This window comes from Erinaceus europaeus, chromosome 18 (genome assembly GCF_950295315.1).
Source record: "Erinaceus europaeus chromosome 18, mEriEur2.1, whole genome shotgun sequence".
NCBI lineage: Eukaryota > Metazoa > Chordata > Mammalia > Eulipotyphla > Erinaceidae > Erinaceus > Erinaceus europaeus.
The window spans coordinates 53,082,721-53,108,279 of NC_080179.1; the positions used below are offsets into that span (position 1 = coordinate 53,082,721).

The window sequence follows — 25,559 nt, forward strand, 5'->3', positions numbered from 1 at the left end:
TTCTCCACTTGTGAAGATTTCCCCCTGCAGGTGGGGACCGGGGGTTTGAACCCAGGTCCTTGCACACCAGAATATGTGTGCTTAACCAGGTGTGCTACCGCCTGGCCCCCAAAGATATTTTTGGATAGGTATTTTGGTTTCCTTTGATTAAATCTCCAGGAGAAAAATTGCTGAGTTATAGGTAGGTTCATTTCTAATATTCTGAGAGATCTTTAGACTGATTTCTTATGGAGTTGGACCAGTTTTCTACCAGCAGTGTAGAAGAGTTCCTTGCCCCATTATCCTGGCCTACACTTGTTACTTTTCTTCCTAATGTCTAACATTCTCACAGGTGTAAAGTGGTATCTCATTGTTGTCTTTCTTTGCATTTCTCTGATAATCAGTGGCTTTGAGCACTTTTTTCATGTCTACTGGTTCTCTGGGCCTCCTCTTTGCTGAAGAGTCTGTCCATGCTCTCTCCCTGTTTTCTAATGGGGATGTTGGGTTCTTCGTTGATAAGTTCAGTGAGTTCATTGTATATGTTGGTTATTAGTCCTTTATCTGAATGGTATTATATAAAGATATTTCTGTTTTGCTGTACAGAAGCTTTTTAGTTTGATTTAGTCCCACTGAGCTATTTTTGTTTTCCTTGATTTTGGACTCAGGTCTTCAAAGACATTTCTGAAGCACAGATCATGAATGATCTGTCAGTGTTTTCCTTTTATAAGGAAACCATATTTCCACAGCGTGGGACATGGGCAGTCTTTTAAAAAAAATTTTATCATCTTTATTTTATTTACTGGGTAGAGACAGCCAGAAATCGAGAGAGAGGGAGTGATAGAGAAGGAGAGACAGAGAGACACCTGCAACAGTGCTTCACCACTTGCAAAGCATTCCCCCTGCAGGTGGGGACTGGTCGCTTGAACCTGGGTCCTTGTGCACTGTAACCTGTGTGCTCAACCAGGTGTGCCACCACCCAGCCCCGAGGGCAGTCTTAAGGGGAAAAACTGTCTAGTTCTCCTTCAGGTGATATTCTTTCAATATCCTTATTGGAAACAGAGAAATATTGAAAAGAGAGGGGGAGGTAGAGAGGGAGAAAGATAGATACCTGCAGACCTGCCTCACAGATCTTGAAGCATGCCTACCCCCCTCTCCCCCGGTAGGTGGGGAGCAGGGGCTCAAACCTTGGTCCTTATGCTCAACTGGGTGCATCACTCCCTGGCCCCTGTCCCATGGGGGTTTCTTTCCAGTTACCACTCGCTTTCCCCTAAAGTCTGATTGTATGGTGCCCTTGAATCAGCATTCCTTGATTGAGATATGTAAGTTTGCCATGGTCCAGTCAAGGTTGTCAGAACTTGGCATGGTTAACAGTGGAAAGTCCCTCAACTGGCTGTTGGTTTTGGTATATATAGTTTTTGTTCTATTAGAGTGAGAAGGGAGTCTACTCTCATATACCAGGAGAAATTGTTTCTGAATTTGAGTTACTTCAGAAACACTCCCGTATAATTGGGCCGTCCACCTTTGTGACTTAGTACAATGCCCCTGCTTTCTCTCTAGATTCTAATATTTAGACCCTATCAGGTCAACCATGTAGCAAAACTGTATTATAAATTAGTTATAAATTATTACTGGGTAGAAACTATAGAAATGTTGCACTTTGATTAGGGTCCATGATTCATTTGACCCAAAGGTGAATTATGCATAAATTGGCCTTACTGACATGATTTGAGTTGTGAACACTAGGAAAGGAGCAAAGGGTGTTTATCCAGATTAGAAGACTTCATAGACTCAAAGAAGGAAATGTGTTCATTTATCTTTAAATAACCTCCAATAATTTTTTTTTTCTTTTTAACCAGAGCTCACCTCTGGCTTATAGTGGTGCTGGGGATTGAACCTGAGACCTTTCGTGTCTTAGGCATAAAAGTCTTTTTGCATAACCATTATGCTGTCTTCCCAGCCCAGATTTGCAGTTGTTTTTTTTCCAGAAACCCTTCTACCTTGATCTCTTATAAGTTTATGTGCTCTTCATGATGAACAGGATCAATATTTAACCTATAGACCAGGTTGAATCTGGGACTGCTTTAGGGTTCCCAGAATGACTGAAAACGTTTGGCATTGAAAAGTGTCATTCTGGTTTGTTTGCTACTTTATGGACCAACATTGGTAGCTGTGAAGTCTGACTTACATTGGTCTTGGGGTTCAATCATAGGGAGTAATCCACAGACAGCAGGGAGGGATGAAGGAGTGAAATTGGGCAGAATGCACATAAGGACACTTGTGTGCAGTGCAAGTTGAGAATCAGGTCAGGTCAGTGCCTTTGTTTATCACTCTTTGTGCCTCACCCACTTAAAAAAAAATCAGGGAGTCGGGTGGTAGTACAGTGGGTTAAGCGCATGTGGTGCGAGGTGCAAAGGCCTTCCCCTCCTCTCTCCATTTCTCTCTGTCCTATCCAACAATGACGACATCAATAACAACAACAATAATAACTATAATAATAAAACAACAAGGGCAACAAAAGGGAATAAATAAATAAATAAAATATTTTTAAAAAAGATAAAAAAAATCCCTGAAAATCTTTTAAAGTGACTCTTTCTAGGTATGATATTATCAAGATAGATTACTGCAGCTCTGGCAGAGGGAGATAGCATAGTAGTTCTGCAGACAGTTCTCATGCCTATGAGGCTATGAGGTCCCAGGTTCAAGTCCTACCATTATAAGCCCCAGCTGTGTAGTGCTCTGGGGGCTGGGGTGGGGTAACCTACTGCAACTCTGCTTTCTAACCTGTAATCACACTGTCATTGCCCATGGGCTTTCTCATTGCTAATTATCCAACTTGTAGTGAAGCAACTGAGTGAGAGTGATTGTAGAAAATACAGTGATATGAAAGTTTGCTTTTTTGTATTACTTCTTTAATAATTAGAAGCAAGAGAGAAGACTTGGGGACCCTGTCTTGCTAAGGAGGAATAGCAGATTCATATTTTAACTGGAGAGAGTATTGGTGAGGATGTGCTTCAGGGTTGCCCTGCATAGATGGTCTGTGGGGTTGCTCTTGTTTGGAACCTGACCTGCTGTGCATGTGATAGGGTGGTTATTGCAGAATGGAAGGACTGACTGAAGATAGTCTCTTAGTGCCTCCTCTTACTGATGCTTTCTTTTCTTTTCTTTTCTTTTCTTTTTTTTTTTTTTTACTAGGTTGGTTACTTTGTTTTATTTATAATTTTGCCAGATGGCCCGACTTCTTAAGGAACATTATTCCTTAAAAGATGAGCTCTAAAGGCATTGTGGGTAGGACCACAGTTTGTCTGATGAAGCACTTAATTCATTCTGTGGTGAAGAAACTCTTCTCCTGTGTACTACTGGTAGGGATTTAGATGGAAAGACACTGTCCTAAAATAACTCTTCACCAGTGATGACCAGTTAACTCTCTCAATAATGAAGATATTATATATCTGTGCTGACAGGATAGCTACTTGGCACATATAGAGCTATTATAACCACTTATAATGTGTCTAGTGTGTCTGAGGAAATGAATTTTCTATTTTAATTATCATTAATATAGATGACCACATGTAGTGAGTGATTACTGCATTGAAGGGCATTGCTCATAATGATGGTCAGATTGGTATATTGGATTTTGTAGGACACATTTGTTTGTGAGGGGAGATTTAAGATGGCACTCAGATGAACAATAGAAGTTCTAATGCATAATATAACATTGGGAAATTTGTACTTAAGTGTTGACATTTAGAGAAGCACTGGGTCAGTGGAAATGGGAATAGGAAGGGGAGTTTTCTACAGGAAGATGACATGCTTGTAACTTCTATGGGTTTTGGAAAAATTTCCAAGTAGTCAACAAACGTTCTGTTGCTTATGCTCCTAGGAAAGCTTTATGGAATTTTAAAAGAAATCCCAGGCTTGGGGGCCTTCCATACCCAAATGAAGATGGTGGTTACTTATACGAGACATTTACTTTCTCATCCTCAGTTCTGTCATGTGTAAAGTGTGTGTAATAATAATGTCAAAGAGTTACTGCTATGTTAGAGAGCATATACAAAGCTCTTCATGTCTCATCACATGACAAGCCCTCAATTAATATAGGTACCACTTATTTATAATTTTTTAAATTTTTTAAAATCTTTATTTATTTGTTGGATAGAGACAGCCAGAAGTCGAGAAGAAGGGAGAGACAGAGAGGGAAAGAGACAGAGAGAGACACCTGCAGCCCTGCTTCACCACTTGCATAGCTTTCCCCTGCAGGTGGGGACTAGGGGCTCGAACCTGGGTCCTTGAGCATTGTAACATGTGCACTCAACCAGGTGCGTCACCACCCAGCCCCTTATTTATAATTTTGCAAGATGACCTATCTCCTCAAGGGATATTATTCCCTAAAAGATGACTACTGCACTTATAAATGGGTAAAATTACTGGAAATAGTAGTAGTATATCTACACAAAAATTCTGGAAATAGTAACAGCATATCTACACAAAGTACCCTGACTCTAAAACTCCTTAATGAGACTTTTCTATATTTCCTCTGGTGAAGGAGATCTAACTCTATACATTTTTAGACTTGGAATCTTAACATAATTTACATAAAGTTTGAGAGAAGATAGGAATGGTGTGAAGAGCCTAAGAAATATACAGAGAGACCTTTGAAAGTGGGTAAAAAATATATCTCTTCAGTTATAGGTAGAAGCTTCAGTTTATCAGTGCACAACAGTCTTCAGAGTCCCAAACTTTTCTCTCCAAGAAGAGTATCAGCTAGAGTTTATAGCTTAAGCTGTCCAGGCATTTATTTGCTTGGCACCTTTGACATCTCCTAGAGAAGATGCCATTATCATTTCCTTATCTTTGTTCTCTGTTTACTTGAACACTTGAGGTTGATTAAATATCTTACAAGAACTGTACATTGTTTTCCAGACATCATTAATCTTGCCTTTCTTATCCAGTGTTAAGTGTGAAATTAATCAAAAAGAAAAATCAATAGTACTTTGGTATTCACAATTTATCAAAAGAACTCATAATAAATATGAAATTAATCTCAAATTAATACACATCTCAACAAATAAAAGGTGTAGAAAGTTGTTATTTAGGAGATATTCCTTAATACTTACTGTCTTGATAATTGGTTAGATGATGGGTAGTGTCTGGTGATAAAATCATTTAGTATTGTAAAGTCTCCTTAGTACCCACTGAAAGCATTTAATCACCATACCCTTATATTTCACTGAGATAAAGCCAGATGGTTAATGCATACTTGTTTCCTGTCAGTTGAAAAAGGTTTGCCCAAATAGTTGTAGTTTTGGTCTCTGTTTATTTACATCAAGCTAAATTTGATCCCACTTTAGTGTTTCCTTGTTTTGACATGTGGTATGATCAGTTTCAAAGGATACAATAGTATGAACACATTACAGAAAGGAATGGAGCATAATAATTATAACTCTCTGTTACCACTATTACAGAAGTTAATAAAGGAAAAGCTTTTGTCACCAAAATATTCCTATAGTTACATCAGAAATAACAAGCAATAGTCACCTTCCATTAGGGGTGAGAGCAAAAGATCTTTACTATTTAAGTGATCAGCCTAAGTGCTGGATGAATCACCTTCAGCCTCATCATGAGGATTTAAAAATAGAAAGGAATGGTTGACATCATCCTGTAGTAGGTTTTTAAGGAACTGAAAAATGCCAGATAGTTTTTTTCTTCTTTTATTCTTAAAGTACTGCCCCAGCCTACAAACTGTTGGCAGTGGCTTTCACACTTAAGCATGCATCTGAATCTCTTGGAAGACTTGTTCAGACATTGTGTAACCACAGTCCAGAGATTCTAATGTGTTGTATGTGTGTGGTGGGGTCTGAGAATTTGCATCTCCTACTCCCAAGATATCATCATCATCATTATTATTTTATTAGAGAAAGCCAGAGACAGAGAGGGAGACAGAGAGGGAGAAAGAGAGACACCTGCAGCCATGCTTCCCCACTTGTGAATCTTCACCCCTGCAGGTGGAGTCTGGGGGCTCGAACCTGGGTCCTTGCGCACTGTAACATGCGCTCAACCAGGTGTGCAACCACCAGGCCCCACTCCCCAGATATTATTCATAGTGCTGGTGTAGAATTTGCTATGTTAAGAACTATCAAGTTCAGGGGCAGAAGCAGCTATAACATGGATATGATTTCAAAGAGCAGACTTTTAAGGCCCTAGTATCTGTTAAAATAATTTTAATGAGACTATTAAATTTTGTTTGGGATGATATGCAAGTTTTGTAAGGAGGCCTGCTGTTTGTGGCATTGTAAATGAGCATCAAAAACTAGTTACAAACTTAGGTGATCCTCTGGCCCTTCCAGCCTACTGTCCTTATGTCTTGGTAAAATATTAGACAGATATTACTGTCTATAGATATTACTTATATTCACTTAGTGATGATTCACAAGTCACAAAATTTGAATTTTTTTATTCTCACTTGTAAGTCAAACATGCTTGGGGAGTTGGGCAGTGGCGCCCCGGGTTAAGCGCACATAATACGAAGTGCAAGGACCCACACTCAAGGATTCTAGTTCGAGCCTCTGGCTTCCTACCTGCAGGGGTGTTGCTTCACAAGCGGTGAGGCAGGTTTGCAGGTTTCTGTCTTTCACTCCCCCCTCTGTCTTCCTCTCTCCTCTCAATTTCCCTTTGTCCTATCCAATAATAATAATAAAAAATGGAAAAAATGGCTGCTTAGAGCAGTGGATTCATGGTACAGGCACAGGACCCCAGCAATAACTCTGGAGGCAAAGAAAATAAAACAAACAAATAAAACAACAACAACAACATACTTTACGTGGGGACCATCTATAGGAAAAGTGCCATTTAAACTAAGGGTATTCTAAGCCAAGCCATTGCCATCATCATACCTGCCTGACAAATAACTTGTCAGTAAAATTATAACGCCACATCTCAGGCACTGCCATGGCTGTGGTTCTGGGCTTTGGACTATTTTCAGAACTGCCTATATCACTATTCTGTTAGTTTATTATCCTATTATAGCAATAGCAACCACAGCAGTAGTAATTGCTAACATTTAGACAGGACTACTGCTTCCCTACTACCTCAGCTGTGCATTTTGGCTGTGTTGTGTTGGTTTGTGACTCCTCACCATCATTCTCCTACTGAGGCACTGTGATTACTACCTGTTTCAGATATAAGCAGACAGAGGCTTAAAGACACCTGGGCTGCCTTCACATAGTTTGTGAGACTTTTAATCCAAGCTTGACTATTGTGAGGCAAGTTCAGATTTTTCTATAATCTTATAGAAATAGATTTGATAATATTTTTGAAAGTTTTCAGTGGCAGCTTGGTTTATGACCTCTCTGAAGTAGAAAGATGCTAAGTAAATTTAGATTATGATGAAACCAGCCATATTTAAAGTTAAGGTTGTATACGTGGTAGAGGACCACTGCATTTGTTACTGGGCAAAATCTCACCATTTTTTGAATTTAACTGTTATGCTTAACAAAAGATATATAGGTATGCATTGTAATTATGGGCGTGTGTGTGTGTGTGTGTGTGTGTGTGTGTGAGAGAGAGAGAGAGAGAGATTGAGAGAGATCAGCTGATCGAAGGCTGTCTGAATAGCTTAAATTTATGAGCATAGTCATGAGTATCTAGTTTGTACTACGAGGTGGTGGTCTTATCATTTGAGATATTTTTTTCTAGACGTGAAATTATTTCAGGTAGAAGCCTAGACAATTTGACAATGTCTGAACAGCTTTGGTGCTCATGGTGACTTACCTTTGCTTAGACTGTGGGAAAGAGAGAGGGAGGTGGTTTAGAGTTGCATTTATGCTTGTTTTTGATAATGAGAGATTTTTCACTTGCAGATAGATGGGCCATTGGGAATACAGTATAGATAACTTAAGTATGAAAACTGAAAAGGTACCAAGCTGATGGGTTCTACTACAGAGGAGTAGATGAAGAGGTAGGGAGGTATGAGGCCCTCTGGGTCTGGAATCAGCAACCACCATCCATGTCATCAGATGCAGAGTAGATATTGCAGGATACCTACCTTTAGAGAAGTTTTGGGTAGGATAGTTAAAAGTAGATGTCTAATGGAATGTCTTACTGAAAGACAGAGATTATCAGTAGTTGTGTGTGTGTGTGTGTGTGTGTGTGTGTGTGTGTGCACTTTCCACAGGCAGTTAACAATATCTTTTATCTAAAATGTACAATTAAAGGAGTAAGTGTAGGTTAAAAGTGGCATTTCAGTTTTCTTGGCTACTCTCACTGTCTGTAGTCTATGATTGCTGTCTTATTCTTTCTAGATGGATTACATTCACATGCTCTTTATTTACAGTTGCTTTCATAATTTAAGTGTGATTAACAGAGGTAGGAACATCAAAGCATGAATCTAAGAATAGATTTAGAGTGTCAGTCTCCAGAAAAAAATAACTTCTGGATAAAATCTTGAATGACTGATTAAACATTAGTATATAGTATTAACACACACATTACCACCACCACTGCCACCACCACCACCACCACCACCACCACCACCACCACCACCACCACCACCACCACCACCACCACCACCACCACCACCGCCGCCACCAAAGTTCCTGTGCCAATGGATAAGACTCTTGATGAAAACTGTAGGGTGGTGTAGCTTTGAACATTTGTAAGGGAGAAAGAACTTTCTTTACATACAAAGGAATTGTCTGTAAATTCTTTTGAATAGACATAGCTTGACATGACTGAATTTTTATTAATATTGTGTATTTGGCTCTGTGGGAGATACTGTTTAAGGTTAGTTGGCCATTAAAGCTTTGATGTAGATAGATGTGAATGTCTTCTTGGTGACTGTGAACTTTGCTAATGTATAAAGTAGTAGTTTTCATGTGACTCAGTAACTTGTCTGATTCTTCCAAGTCAAGAGTGAGTTGTGAGTACTGTTAAAAAAAATAGTCCAGATTTGAAAACATTGGGTGGTGTAAAAGATAATTTTTTGTATACTGTGAGAATTTTTTGAGTTTTACATTTATGAATCTGATGTGACTCATGTCAACTAGTGCCTGTGCATATGATCCCAAAATTCACAAGGAAAACTTCCATATAATGTGACAAGCAATATGTCTATGAAAACATACAGAAAAAAGTAAAGATTCTGAAAATCAGCTGATACTATTTAGTTCTGGGCCATAGTTCTCCATTTTTATTATTTTATACTACTACTTCACATGAATGAGGTATTTTTGATGATTAAAAAGCTCAAGATTATTTTCTTGAAATGCATTTTGGTGACTGGGCTCAATGAAGTTGACATCTTCTCCATTTTCACCTCAAAACTACATCAAACAGAAGCTGGTATAAAAGAGAGGGGGCATCATCGCTGAGATTACTTACTTCCTCCCAGCTTTCTAGCCTTCCGTAAACTCTGGTGAGACCACACTGCTTCATGGAAATTGTAGATTTGTAATGACTTTCGATTGTGCCTTCTCTCTGAAGTTGCCTAAATATACAATACAATCTACTGGTATTGCTCAAAGATTGCTGAAATAGACAGCAATCTCAATGCTGTGAAGGATAGCTACATGCAAAGGACCATGTAAAGACAGAAGTGGCTTATTTGGGTTGAAAACAAAACAAAAAACAAAACAAAACATTTACAGACATTATTCAGAAGAAAATAGTTAATATTCTTCCATGAAATTCTTAAGAATGTGGAAGACAATTTGGTTAGTCTTCTTGGAACTTACAGATAGTCAACTTGAAGATGAGTCTGTGTAGCCTGCTCTCCTTTCCTCTTCCTCTTTCTCTAGTAATCTGTTTCATATTATGTGCTTCTCTGGTAATTTCCAGTGAATATTAGAAACATCATGCATGTATCTGTTTCAGGGCTTTTTTTCCTTCTTTCTCATATATATATATATATATATATATATATATATATATATATATATATATATATATATGGTTTTTATTGCTACCACCAGGGTTATCACTGGGGCTCGCTACTGGCTGTCAATGTGCTGCTCTTGGTGGCCATTTTTTCCTTCCTTCCTCCTCCTTCCTTCCTTTTTCCCTTCCTCCCTTCCGTCTTCCCTTTCTTCCTTCTTTCTTTTTCTTCTCTCTATTTTATTGGCCTGGACAGAGAGAAATTGAGAGAGGAGGGGGAGATAGAGAGGGAGAGAAAAAGGTATCTGCAGATGTACTTTACTATTCACTCATGAAGCATCTTCAATGCAGGTGGGGAGTGGGGGCTTGAACCTGGGTCCTTGTGCATGGTAAGGGATGTGCTTAACTGGGTGTGCCACTGCCTGTCCCCCCATTTTAATAAATATGTCATATTGAGGCAGATCTTTATATCGGAAGCACATAGCAGATATATTCTAAAATGGGTTTTTACAGGGTTTGTTTTTTTTTGGTCGGGGAGAGTTACTCTTCAAGATGAAGAGGCTATAAGTAATTTATTATGTTTGAGCAAGCATTTATGATTCATTGACTTCTATTGCAAACTCCTTACTTTTTTTTTTTTTTATAATAGAGCTATCTTCTCAAAGTTGTGTGTGTGCATGGATTTGGAGCTTTATATATATAAACGCAGCGTATTCTGAAAAGCAATGGAATTGGCAAAAAGCTTTAGTATAACTCCTCCTGAGACTTGGAACAAAAAGCAATTTTGTGCAATACTCTATCTTTGCCAAATGTAGCCTTATTCCCACTGAATTATTGGGTTGTTGGAGAAGTCATGATGTGTTTTTGCATAGAAAAATGTAGTAAAATATGTAATGATTTTTCCAATAACCCAGTAACTCAATAATAATGGGTGGATTTAGATTCTATAAGTGAGACTATACATATGCTTCTGAGTATTAAAGTGATAGGGCCTTCCACCTAGCTGTTTTTAGGTACCTTTTTTTCTTCCCCCATTTTTGAGACTCTCTAAAAAGGTATTTGGGCTCCAGGATGGGAGAAACAAAGTTCAAAGAAGCTCTTTGCCAATATGTTTGTAGTGGCTTAGTTCTTAAAGAGGAGAAACTTAAAAAATATGTTTGTCCTTGTGATTTCAGGTGTGATTACTGTTGTAATATGGACATCGGAGGAAGATGCATTAGGCCATGTAAGTACTGCAGTAAGCAGATATCTATTTTCCCTGTTAAGTTTAGGCCCAAAATATTTGCCCTTAGGAAGGAAAGTACTAGAGCTGGATGGTAGAGCACCTAATAGAATGCACATGTCACCATGTACAAGAACATAGGTTCAAACCCTTGTAGAGGGGAAGCTTTATAAGTGGTGAAGCAGTGCTGCAGGTGTCTCTCCCTTCTCTTATCTCACCATCTCTTTCAATTTCCCTCTTTTCTATCAAGTAAAAGAAAGGAGAAAAAGAAAAAGAACTAAATGGCTGCCGAGAATGGTGGCACTGAGCCCCAATGATAACAATAGTGACAGTAATAAATTAATAAATTAATTTTTAACAAGAGGGCAAGACCCTGTAGTTGAATAAAATTAGTTTTTGAAACCATCAAAATATAGACACTATAATCCAAAAAGTGCAGGGGGGTAGCTCTTCAATTAATCCAGCCCAAAGAGGCAGCTCTAATTAGGTGGTTAAGGCCTCATAAAACTGGTCATTAGAGGTATTCTATTTTTCTGGAATTAGTAATGTGAGTGAAGCGGAAGGCTGTTCATTACTTTTTCAGTCTTTATCAAACACAAATTGACCTCAGACATTTCCATTTACCTTTACATAGAAAGGCTGACCCCTTCAGGGCGGCCTAGCCCAAACCTGATACTTTAAGATTATGATGTGTGAATCTAAGTTAAGTAAAAGAACTAAAGACTGTGATTCATTAAGCCTGCAAAGCTCTGATCTGTGTCACTATTAATGAACAGTTGCTCAAAACTACATTACCCCAAACCCCCAATTATGAATATATTTTATAGAGGAAACAGATTGTTAAGTATTTTCATATTTAAACTGTCTGAAGCATTTAAAGCCACTGACCAGGCTACCCTTGAGAATTACCTTGGTAAGTCAGACAGATATTCGACTTCAGAGCACAATATTTGGATCTTACAGGCTGATCTTACAGGCTGAGTGTCAAGGTTATGAAGCCAGTAGAATGAAACATTAAATACACCTAATTCTTGTTTCATTTATATGTGTGGGTCTTTGAACAAACTTTTGCTTTGACAACATCACAGGGGGAAAATAAACATCCTAGCAACTCACAAGCAGATGAATGTGTGATGTGAATAAAAAGCCTTAATGTTCCAGCTAGAAAACCATGTGCCCATGTGACTTTTATCAGAAGTTCTCTCTAGCTGTCACCTTGAGGATTTGTCCTGCTGGGAAAAACCAGAGACCCATACAGTTTCTCCTTCAGATCGTCAAAAGGGTTTTGTGTCCCTCAAGAGGTAGAATTTTGTTAATGATGTAGCAAGCATATTCAACTATCCTTGGCCCTCAGCCCCCATGCATACTGCAGACACATAACTAAATTGCAAGAGGGCTTTATTTCAAGTACCGATCAATCTGTCTTAAAGTGTCTGTTTTGAATTGAGATTAGCTAGGAAAGGTCAGAAGCCCCAGGTATGGCAGCTTAGGGGAAGCAGACTGGCATCATGGTGACTTGGAGCTGAGTCTGTGGTCCCTGAGAGCCAGTTGTTATGGCTTGTCTTTTGGAAGATTGAGTATCTTTTTGTGCTGTGATTTACTTCATGGCAGTGCCTGTGTCTGCCTCTTGTTCTCAGCTCTTTGCTCTATGGAGCTGACATAGAGAAGATAGACATGTTGGTGGCATGTGGTACTCTGGGCTGTGTCTGTCTGCAAACACACGTGTTTTCACTTTCCTTCTTTACCACATCTTACCTAGCTGCCTTTGGAGAGGCCTCTTGGCTACTTTCAGAATAACTACTGAAAGAGCATCTGTCTGTCAGCCTCCTCCAGAACCACTGAATTGGGCTGTTGTCAACCTGTTGTTGGAGGAGTTCCCGACATAGCAGGTGTGGCTGTCACTGACATTTATAAGTTGAAAGCCATATCATATATGAGTTTGCATCTCTTAAAGTTCTTTAAGTAGCTAAATATAAAGCGTATGGTCTCTACACACTTTGACAGTCCTTATGAATGTGGAAATAATTGTATCTTCTTGAAGGCAGAGCAGCAGTCCACCATTCCTTCAGTCATGCCACAAAACCATTTCTTTTCTGATTTATATAAAATGACACTGTCCTTGACTGTTTAGGTTTATGTGTTACCAGGTGAGGCAGTTTATATCATGAAGGTTATTGATATTTAAGAACAATTTAATTATTTATTTTTATCAGAGTACTGCTCAGTTCTGGCTTGTGGTGGTACCTAGGATTTAACTGGAGACCTTGGAACATAAGGCATGGGAGTCTTTTTCTTTACCATGATGCTTTCTCCCTGGCTATCTCTTTAACTCTGAAAACACAGAACCTATAATAAGGGGGAGTCTTCTGGGAAATTGATCTCAGATGAGTTGGTAGATTTCATAAATATCCCAATTTCTAAAGAAACTAGCTTTCTGACCTTTCATTTCTTAAGACATGAGTAGAAGAGAGCCTGTACTTGTGGCAAAGAAGGAAAGACAGAGCTACCCTTGTAGATCATGTGAACACATGTAGTTACAGGAAATGGATAAAGGATGGAAAAGGACCAGATGCATTTTGTACAGTGTGGGTCTACCTAGACCATAATTTCATGAGGACTAGAATTGATTTTACTCCTTGGTATCCCCTGAGGGTAACATAGAACCTGGCATATGGCAGGTAGCATGAGCTAGTTAGTGCAAAAAGAAAAGGTTTCTGGTCATTTTGTTTTTATTCTGGAAGGGGAGAGGGATTTGAAATACATTAATCAAGAAATACTGACTATGAGATCTAGAGTTTTAAAAAGTTAACGATGTTTTCATAGCATCAAGGAAAAATAATCTTGGAAGAGATGCATCAGAAATAGTCTTAGATGTCTAATCATAGATGCAATTAAAATGCTATACTATCATTGACTGTGCACAGATTTCTTCCTGTGGATCTCAGGAAGTTAGGCACATCTTATGAAATGTTAGTGACTGATCTTGGCTATGAGTTGACCAATTGAATTCCTCCTGTAGCTTGCCTGAAGTAGACCAGGAACAGGTTCTTGAGCCACTTGATGGTCATCAGAGCCTCTGAGCAAATTGTCCATGCGCGTTGATTCTCCTTCTCAGAAGTGTCTGGAGTCCATAAAACTTCACTGGTGGGGGGGGGGAGGTAGGTGGAGGCATGTCACCATCTATAAGGACCTGGGTTCAAGCTATTCTTCATTTGCAGGGAGGAAGCTTCATAAGTGATGAAACAAATCTGCAGGTGTTCCTTTTTTTCTCTATCTCCCTTTCCCCATCAATTTATTTCTGTTCTATCAAATAAAAAAAAGGAACAAAACAAAAAACAAACAAACAAACAAAAGGCCACCAGGAGCAGTGGATTTATCTTGCAGGCACATAAGCCCAGCGATAACCTTGGTGGCAAACAAATGGAAAAAAATGTACTTCATGGAACAGAGAGATAACATGAGCACAATCCAGTTTCTTTTTTTAATATTTATTTTTAAATATGTTTACTCATTTGTTAAAAGGAGAGGGAGAGAGAGCGAGAGAACCAAAGTATCACCATGGCACATGTGATACTGGGGATTGTATTGAGGCACCTCATGCTTGAAAGTTCCAATACTTTATTCACTGTGCTACCTCTTGGGCCACATTGCCCAGCTTCAGTCCCAGGAACTACATGGGAGTGCTACAGCACTAGGAAAAAGCTTCACTGCTGTGTTCTCGGGGTCTTGGGGTCTCAGGGTCTCTCTCTCTCTTTCTCTCCCTGAAAACGTTTATCTGGTTGTGGTGAAATCACTCATTTGTGAGAAAACCAAACCCAAGCTGCACTCCAGATAGCAATTGTCTGTAAATAATAGGACAAGATACATTAATTCCTGCTGCCTGGTTGGGGGTGGGAGGAGGTGGGGCTTCAGGATCAAGCTCTGGGCTGTAGGCTACATGCATTTTTTTTTTTTAACGGTTTGTAGTACAGTTGTTGACACATGGGTACAACTTCTCATCTCCCTGTGATACATATCTGCAGAACACCCCAAACTTAAGTCCTTTATCACCTTCATGAACCAGGATCCCAACACCCTTTCCAACCTTTCTCTTCCTCTCCTTTGCCACAGTCCTTTGCTTTTGTACAATATAGCATACATACTCAATCCAAGTTTCACTACATACATGTTTTCTTATTAGGTCAAGTGCGGAATAAAAATTAGTTATCTTCACAGTTCATGCCTAATTTGAATGAATCTATTGATAATTCCAGTTCATGGCAAGAGATTTCCAAACAATGTCATGTCTCTGTTCTCTGACATTAAAAAGTTTTTTAAACATTTCAGATATCTAGACAAATGAAGGACTTACCAGAATACTCATGTGCCTTCCCTCCTGATTCTGCTATCCCATTCTCATTTTGCTGATGACACATCTTATTAATTTAAAGGGTTTTGTGTTGCTGACTTATGTTAAAATCACAATCCTTTTGCCCTTGAAAGTTCTTTTCTTTATATTCTCTATTTTCTATCGCCATCAGGGTTATTGCTGGGCTCTATGCTGGCACTATGAATCCGCTGCTCATGGTAGCCATCTTCCTTCCTTCCTTCCTTCCTTCCTTCCTTCCTTCCTTCCTTCCTTCCTTCCTTCCTTCCTTTTTTATTAGATAGGAGAGATAGAAGTTGAGGAGCTACTAGGGAAAGAGAGAGGCAGGCTGGGAGTATGGATTGACCTGTAATGCCCATGTTCAGCAGGGAATCAATTACAGAATCAGACCTTCCACCTTCTGCATCCCACAATGTCCTTGGGTCCATACTCCCAGAGGGTTAAAGAATAGGAAAGCTGTCAAGGGAGGGGATGAGATATGGAGTTCTGGTGGTGGGAATTATGTGGAGTTGTATCCCTCTTATCCTCTGGTTGTCAGTGTTTCCTTTTTATAAATTAAAAAAAAAAGAATAAATATAAAAAAAAAGAAATTGAGGGGCTGGGGGAAAAAGAGACACATGCACAAAGAGCGACACCTGCAGACTTGTTTATTTAATCATGAAGCTTCCCTTATGCAGGTGGTTTGCAGGGGCTCAAACTCTGGCCCTCATAAGTTGTAATGTGTACACTCAACCAGTTGTACCACTGCCTGGCTCCCACCCCTGAAAGTTCTAAAAATCAAGATCTGCCTGGAATCCAGACTACATTGAGCCCCAGTGTGCCCACACTGTGAAGAAAGTTGGTGTATCCCGGATTACCTTTCACTGCAGTTTCCTTTACTTATTCTGTTAAGGCATTGCCTGCATTGTCTTCTTCAAGGAGGTGTGTATGTGTTTACAGCCTTCTCTCCCTTGTCCTCCACCATTGAGTTCAGGACTCCTTGTAACAGACAATGCACTTGCTTCTGCTTGAGTGAGCTAAAGCTACCCTCAGATCTCATCCCCTTCCCATAATGCTTTATCGTACTCATTGCCATAGCTGACTCACTTTGTAAATGACCTCTCCTTTCTTTCTAAACTAATACGGAAGTTTTCCATGTATGCCTTTTAAGCTGGAGAAGAAAAGAGAAGGCTGTTTTATTTTGCCTTTCAGATTTTGAATAATAGATAGACAACATCTGTTGGGCATATGAGACTTTCTCAGGCTAATTAATGTGGGCAAGTCCCATGGCAGGTTTCTGGTTGTTTCTTCTTTGGCCATTTTGTGAGACTGAGGACCTGTGTTATTTTAGCTGCATGATGGATGACTGATCATTTACTTAATACTGGTTTGAGCTTTGAAATACCTTAGTTATCAGTGCCTCCAGTTCATGTGCTAGAGACTTAATGAGAGCTGCCACCTAGAGAGGGAGGTTAAAGGTCATTACTAAACTGGAAGGATTGCAAAAGGAATTTTAAAAACCCTGTAGGAAGGATTGGGTAAAGGGTGTGGTAGACTTGGGAATTTGGGATACCTGGAGAAATAGAACAGATTCAAATTGCGTGCATACACGCACATACAGACACACACAATCATGGATTGCAGCAATAAAAATAGTTAGAAAAGTGAATAGAAAAATCAAGCAATAAAAGCTATAAGCAAGGGGGAATGGATGGAGAAGCCAATGTAGTAGGGCTTTTTTGGACCCTGCCCAGCAGGGGTTGTGCCATTTCCATTCATGCTTTGTCGCTTAGCACTTGGTCTCTGGCCACACCAAGCTCGGAAATATGATTGTATAATGTGGTCTAGCTGTGTGATCAAAGTTTTATCAATGTTATCAGAGACCTGAAATTACCTAATCAAACTGCTACATAAGTTTCTTAGAGCAACTGCCCTCTTTTTTGATTATTGTTGTTCTACAGACCAGAAGCAAATGCTCACTGAGCCATTCCCACTGCTCCCACACCACCACTCACACAGATGACATAGTTGTTAGCTCTGTTGATGGTGGAAACACAGCCTGAGCTCTCTGAATCTTGGTTTTTATATGTATTTCAAAGTCAAAGTGGCAGTTGGTTTGAATGGACAGTGCACTCCTTGAGGAAATGTGGGGGTAGGAACTCTCACCCAAAAGTGTCTTTATTTTAAGGTCCTTCTGCCAACGGCATTCTGTGAATAATTCTGTGTACTCTCTTGGCTACCATGGCCAGAGTTCTGACAACATTTTTCATTTTTGTTATAAATGGGTTTGTGTGTTAGTGTGTGTGTTTATAGTATAGTAACTTTCTACTTGCCAGTTTGGTTTTTTTTTTTTCCTTCTTAACTGCTTTATGTTTGGTGTTGGTGTTTTTGGTGAGGGAAATGACCCCTTTTAAGAAATTATTTAGAGGATGTGAGCACAGACCCTCCAAGATCACAATGTAATGATGCTCATTCTTGTCCACTGGCAAGGGGGAATGGATGGAGAAGCTAATGTAGTAGGGTTATTTTTGGACCCTGCCCGGCAGGGGTTGTGTCCTTTTCATTCATGTTCTGTTGCTTACCACTTGGTCTCTGGTCACACCAAGCTGGGAAACATGATTGTATAATGTGGTTTAGCTGTGTGATCAAGGAGAGGATGAGATAAACATGGATTCAATAAGTATCCTGCATTCTGAGCAGTTCCTCCTTCTTCCTGATTCTCTGATACACTGTAGTGAATCTCAGTCACTATTGCTCTCTTCTATCCAGATGAACTCCTTTATCCCTATTCTATGCTTCATGTGGTCATAATCAGACATCACATATTTGGGCACTGGTTTAGAAGCAGTGGACAGGAAAAAGGGTGGAAGTTACCTCCAAATTAATGGACAGCGATGATGCAAATAGCTATCTGCAGCCAGCCAGCTAGCAATGGCTGATGCTGATGATGAAAGTAAACTGGCTGTGGGCCATAGGCTACATTTTTTTTTTTTTTCTAATCAAGAAATTTATGGGTTGAAAGTAGTGCTTAGTCTTTTAAAAAAGTAAGTAGCACATAAGCAAAGGGAAGGCCTTGAGCTCCCTTGTCATCCATTCTAGTCCGTATTCATCCGTATCCCAAAACCCTCACCCCAAATATAACCAGTGATTGCCATCTAACAGAATGGGTCAGGTTTGTCTGCTTTGGGGTGTTATTTTCATGGAAGTTAGTGGATAATACTTAGAGAAGACTAATTTTTAAGCCCACCTTTCAGTTTTAATTCTTATTGATTTATTTTAGTTTGGATAGAGACAGAAGTTGAGAAAGAAGGGAAGTTTGAGAGGGAGAGACAAATCTATAGCACTGATTCAACACACTTGAAGCATTCCCCCTGCTGGTGGGGACTGAACCTAGGCAACTTAAACGTGGTAACGTGTGCTCAACCATGTGCATCACTACCCAGACCCTCAGTTTTAGTTTTGACTGTGATTGTCAAGCATTTTGGCAACTGTCAGTGGTAGGTAAACAAACACTTCTAGGCCTTTTGTCTTGTGAGTTCATGAGTAGAAATACTGATCTTCAAGATAGTAGCATTTAATATTCTTTAATTTTTAAAATTTAGTTTATTTAGGATAGAGACAGAGGAAAGTTGAGAGGGAAGAAGAAATAGAGACAGATACCTGCTACACAGCTTCACCACTTAAGAAACCTTCCCCCCTTCAGGTGAAGTCCAGGGGCTGGAACCCTGGTCTTTAAGTACTCTAATGTGAGAGGTCAGCCATGTGTGCCACCACCCAGCCCCAATATTTAATATTCTTTTGTAACAACACAGTTAACGTAATCAGGATATTACTTGTTGGGCTTTAGAATTTAATTTAGAAGACAGATGATTATAGAGAAATCAAATTGGGGTTTATGTATGTACTGAAGCAGTTGAGTTTATTTGAAGCTGAGTTTGTGAGCTTAAGTTATGGTCAATAAACTGTGCACCATATAGAAACCATTAATTGGATTTGGGTTGGACACAGTTGTTTTGCAGTACAGTGTTATTGCATCAGTGTACTATATTTGGAATACCATTTTCTGAGTAGTAAGAATGTCTTGTCTGTAGGGGCTGAGTGGATGGGATTTTTAACAGTTGACATTTGGACCACTGGGATCTAAAATTGCCATTCACAATATGGGAATTTCAGGACTCAGTTTGAAAGCCCTGGGGAATAAAATGTTGAATTATTAAATTAACTTCAAGCTTTGTAGAAAAAGTAGCCTCCCCTGCAACTGTCATCCCTGGTGAGATATGGACTCTCACTCCTTTCTGGATGTGTCAGAATCTGGCTCTTCTCCCATGAGCCATAGCGGCCAAGTTGGGAGCTTGTGTGGCTTCTACTGACGTGTTATATGGCAGATGTCCATGTGGGCTGGGAAAGACACTTACCACATGGATTCTGGTGGTTCCTTATCAAGTGAATGCACACAGTTCTAGCAAAATTGCTAAGTTAGGGGTAATGTTTGTTTCTGGGAAGCTGTTTTTTGCACAGTTAATTTTTTTGATGTGTGAAAGACAGGGAAATTTTTTGTAGGCCTTATTCTTTGAAACTCATTTGTGTCTAGTTGCTAAATATGATGGTGTGTTTGTATGTATTACATTTCCAATGGATAGAGAAGGCAATGGTTAGAATTAAAGACTAGTTATGTATATTGTATCTGAGATGGGAAGTTGATCATATTATACCTGATTTCAGGCTCCTCAAAGTCACCCTTCAGCTCTAAGGGAAGTCAGGCTCCTCAAAATCACCCCTCAGCTCCAAGGGAGTCATAACAGCTGTGGCATTCAAGACTCCAATTTACCTTGTTTTATCACGCCAGGTCACCTTGACACTCCCTAATTCCATGCCATTATGGTACTGATGTGCAGGGCAGACTGTGTGTGACTATGAATATTTGCCCGTACCTCTGCCTGTGCACAGTCTGCTCTCATTACCAGAATTTTCCCCATTAGTTGTCTTCTTTTCATCCTTTGAATCCTCTTCTGAAGTTTTCTTGAAGAGTCATTCTTTATCTTATTCAGTAAGATAGAGGTATTTCTTCTGTGCCTTTTTGATACTGTCTGTATATTTCAGGCCTACAGTTGTATACTGATGTGTGTGCAGCATCTAGAACAGTGCCTTGCATATAGTGGCTACTCAGTAAAGACTTGTGGAACCAATGAATAGACCATTCATTCTTTGACACAATAATTATATTTTTGAGTATACTTTTGTAGGCATGGATCATGCCTATTCCTAACTATATACTTGGTGCTTGACAAAAGTGCTTAAATACTTGAAAGGAAGGTAGGCAAAGTTTGTTTGTGGGGAGAGCATTTTAAAAACAAGAGAGGGGGGTGTCTTTTTAGCACTCTAACCATTTATATGCAGTCATGAGTATACAGGTAGAATCCCCACCCTCTGTGGCCAGGGGCTAAGTAGTGGCAGAAAGCTAAAGGTTGTGAACTGTTGGCCTTCTGCTTCCCTATCCCCAACCTCTTATGTACTGTTATGAAAAGATGGTGATGAAAGTGTTTACCTTTTAGAGAAGATGTCTGGCAATAATGTTGATTATGCTGTCTACTGCTGGTACAGGAAATGATCAATAAAAGAAAAAAGAAATTAAGAAACAAAAGTGAGTTATGTAAGGTCACGATTAATGATTTTTAAGGTGCTTTTCTATGATTACTGTGCAGCCCAATAAAAGCCCTGTGTTTTGCATACTTTAGTTTGTTTCTGCAGGACTTTTGGCATGCATTGCTTACATGGACTCAGGTACTTGACCTTTAGAGTCATAATATATTGTTTTTTTTTCAGTTCCTGTGTAAAGAAATTAAGTGGCATATGGTAGAGCTGTCCAAAAGTTTTATGTCTTTAGTTTTCAACCTGCTCAGACCTTTAACAATCACTTATAAGCCAGTGAATGTCAGAGGGTGATGAAATGAACAACCAAGGAAAAAACAAAATCTTTTCTTTTATAAATACATTTTTCTTTTATTGCCACCAGGGTTATTGCTGGGATTTGGTGTTGGCACTGTGAATATACTGCTCCTGGAAGCCACCCTTTTTTGTCTTCCACCCCTCTTTCTTTTTTTATTAGGACAGAGAGAAACTGGGGGGGTGGTTCGGGGGAGGAGGAGAGAAAGATATCTGAAGACTAGCTTCACTGCCTGTGTAGTGTCTCCCCTATAGGTGGAGAATGAGGTCTCAAATCCTGGTCTTTGAGCATAGTAATGTGTGTGCTCAACCAGGTGTGCCACCACCAAATCCTTGAGTAAACAATCTTTAGGAAATCAATGATGCAACTTTCTTTTTCTTTTTCATGTTACTAGTGCTTCACTATTCTAAGTAACCTTTTTTAGATAAACAGAAACAGACACTATTGCATTGAAACTTCCTTCAGTGTGGTGAGTGCCAGGCTCAAACCAACACTGTAACATTTTACTTTTCTGCAGGTCTCCAAGGTTTCTGCCTACAATATGTTCTCTGTCCTTCTATTCATGGTTCAAAAGAAGGGATTCTGTGTTGCAGGTTTTTGTGTCCTAGGAGTCTATGATGCTAGGGGCTTTGCTGCTTTGATAAGTTTGAGCCCTTATGTTTTGAGCAGAGGCGCACTGAATGTATCTTGTGCCATATGGGATGAGTCCCTGCTTCCAATGTGGGTAAATGAAAGTGAGAGAAAAAAATCGCACCCCCAAACTCATGCTTTGCCTTAATCCTGTTGTCTTCAGAGTAGGTCAGTATGGATTCTTGAGGCAAAAATCTAGTAAGATTTTAGACGGGTGGGTGGTGGCACACCTGGTTGAGCTCACACATTATCATGCTCAAGGACCGAGGTTCAAGCCCTCTCTGTTCCCACCTGCAGGGGAGAAGCTTAAAAAGCAGTAAAGCAGTATTGCAGGTATCTCTCTCTCTTTCTTTCTATCTGCCCCTTCCCCTCACTCAATTTTTGTTTGTTCAAAGAAAAGAAGGGAAATAAATGTTTGCCAGGAGCAGTGGATTCTTTACAGGCATTGAACCCCAACATTAACCTTGGTGGCAATAAAAGATAAATAAAATTTAGTCAGGAATGCAGGAGCTGTTTGTCATAGTTACTCAGTATGTGACATTCTTCACTGGCTGGGGACATGGGACAGGTGACACCTGAACAGTCAAACATCAGCAACTTCCATCAAGAAAAGTTCTCACTTGGATAGGAAGTTCTTGTGTACAAAAAGCCTACCAAATCTATTGTGTTTTGATAGTGTCACCTCTCCAGGTTAGTGGCTGTGTTAGTTACTAAGTCTGTCTTAGGTACTGAATCAGTATGCATTGAGTCAACTGGAATTGTGGTGTGTGTATGTGTGTGTGTGGGGGGGGGTAGTGGTGATCTGACACTAAGTAATGTTCTGTAGTATGTATCTGATGCTAACCGGCAGGAATTAGTGCAGATTTTTAAAGGTAAAGCATGTGATTCCCAGTAAAACTTCCAGCAGCAAGTGGGATCCCCAGATTATAACACTTGTAACCAACTGATTACAAACCACAATTGCCTCAAGTTTGACAGTTTACTAGGATGGCAGAACTCAGAACAGCTCAATACTGATGATTTTTCATTATAGTTTTAATTTAAAGGATATCAATCAAAAATACTGGAATGAAGAGTCATATGGCGGAGTTATAGAGACATAAATCTGAGAATGTTACAGATTCTGGGTTGCCATACTTTCTCTCTATGAGGTTATTATATGTCACCTTTTTGTCACATTGAAATAGTCACTAACCACTAAGCTCCATTGTACTTGGTGTCTAGAATTTACATGGAGTATTCATTACATGGATTTGATTAATTAAATCTTTGACCATGTGAATGAACTAAATCTCCAGGCTCTTTTTCTACCCAAGATTGTGCTGGCTCAAAGCCTCTATTCTTCAATCACATGGTAGCTCATTCTGGTATTCAGCCTCCAATCTGAGTCTTCTTAACCTTTAGCATAAACTCAAGTATAATCCAATGAGCTCATGAGTGACAAACACTACTTCCATTACTTAGGAAATCCCCAGGATTTTGAGATCCTTTTCAGGAACCAAAGATGAAGACTAGTCAAATTTCTTTTTATACAATAAGGGATTATATTGGAGATAATACAAGATGGTGGCTTAGCAAGTTGTGTTTTTTGTTTGTTTATTTGTTTTACTTAGTGATGTTTTAATCCAGTGTCAGGTTGGGTTCGTGGCCAGGAAATGGCATGTTATTATTCCTGATAGCTTTAATATTCCTTTCTTTATATTATTATTAGTTTCTTTGTGATAGGTAGTGCTTTTTAAAAGATGTATCTTATGTATTATTACTTAATGGATAGAGACAGATAAAAATGAGAGGGAAGGGGACTATCTAGAGAGGGAGAGAGAGACAGAAAGACACCTGCAGCATTGCTTCATGACTTTCAAAGCTTTCCCCCTGCAGATGGGGACTGAGGGCTTGAACCCTAGTTCTTGTGCTTGGTAACATGTGTATTTAATCAAATATGCTGCCACCTGGCACGGTAAGCTGTCTTTGGGGATCTGTTAAATAAATTATTTAAAATTTTTCTGTGATGCTTTAAATATGGTGAATTATTAATGGCCATGGCATTTTGGGCTGGGGAGATATTAGAGGTAATGCATCAGACTTTCATGCCTGAGGACCCATAAGCTGTAGGTTCAATCCATGACACTATTATATGCTCCAACTGAGTAGTATTCTGGCCTTTCTGTCATGAAAATGAATAAACATAAAGTATTATTTTTAATCTCCCTTTATTTTTTTATTATCTTTATTTACAGAGACAGCCAGAAATCAAGAGGGAGACAGAGAGATAGATACCTGTAGCACTAATTCACCATTCACAAAGCTTTCCCCCGGCAGGTTAAGACTGGGGGGCTTGAACCCAGGTTCTTCCACACTGTAACATGTGCTCTTATCCAGATGTGCCACCACCCTGTCCCTTAGTCTGTCTTTTTGTTTCCTAGAGGTATCCTACTCAAGTTCATCCCAAATTTGGATGAACCTGGGTTATTGACTGTGAGCAAGAAGTCTTTTTCTGCATCACTATTCCTGACCACTGCAGAAAGACCTGAGGTGTGGTGACTTGTGATAAGACTTTTCTTGTGGTTGTCCTTATCATTCTCAGTAGTTGTTAGTGAATGCCCATTTGATTTTTTTTTTCAAGTTCTTTGATTCCTATAGCAAGTATAGTTTTACAGCTCATCTCTTTGATTTTTTTTCCTCCTTTGGTTTTCTACACTGCTCAGTTATGTGAATATGACAAAAGAAGTTGGCCCCTGAAATTAAAAACTGTTTCCAGAGGAGCTTTTTTCCCCCTAAGGTATTTTTCACCTGTAATCCAGCTCCAACATGTGTTGGATAATACTGTGAAGATAGGTTTATGAGAATTTGTTCAGGGCCCAGTGAGATGCAAAGCTCATAACTGAACTTTTGTTTCCAAAAGTAGGGAGACATTTAAATTCCTTAATATTTAATTGTGGTGAGATACTATGTATAAGATTCATGATTTTAACCAGTTTTAATTATACATTTCAGTGATGTTAAGAATGTCCAACTCTAGGACCTAGTGGGGTTTGAATTGTTATGTGGAAAACTGGGAAATGTCATATATGTACAAAACTGGGAAATGTTATGCATGTACAAACTATTGTATTTTGCTGTCAATTGTAAACCATTAATCCCCCAATAAAGAAATTAAAAAAAAATCCATCTTTAGAACTTCTCCCCCTGCAGGTTAAGACTGGGGGGCTTGAACCCAGGTTCTTCCACACTATAATATGTGCTCTTATATATATCTGCTGAAACTATATCCATTAAACAGCAGCTACGTATTCAACTCATTCTCCATGCCTCTAGCAAACACTATCCACCTTTCTGTGTCTGTGAATTTACCTATTCTGGTTACCTCACATAAACAGAATCATGTTAATATTTGCTCTGTTGTGTCTGACCTCTTTCACTTAGCCTAATGTCATCAAGGCTTATTAGTGTTATATTATTGATAGAATTTCTTTCCTTTTTACAACTAAATGGTATTCTGTTGTATGCATTTATTCCATTTGTCTACTCATCTGTTCATCAACCCCTGTGTTACTGCCACCCTTGGATTATTG

General features: G+C 39.3%; 1 protein-coding gene across 5 annotated transcripts in view; it reads left to right on the plus strand.

Annotated features, from left to right (window-relative positions):
- The window catches only part of MGAT5 (alpha-1,6-mannosylglycoprotein 6-beta-N-acetylglucosaminyltransferase), a 361,514-nt gene that overhangs the window by 45,828 nt on the left and 290,127 nt on the right, over positions 1-25,559 (plus strand). For 4 of the 5 annotated variants that reach the window (XM_060178023.1, XM_060178024.1, XM_060178027.1 and 1 more), the window contains one exon: positions 11,022-11,071. The exons of the other annotated variant lie outside the window; for it this stretch is intronic. Coding sequence is in view for 1 of the 4 variants with exons in the window: in XM_060178027.1 (XP_060034010.1) it covers positions 11,041-11,071 (31 nt within the window). In the remaining 3 variants the exon portion in view is untranslated. Of the gene's footprint in view, positions 1-11,021; positions 11,072-25,559 lie in introns of those variants that run through there. 5 annotated transcript variants of the gene reach the window in all.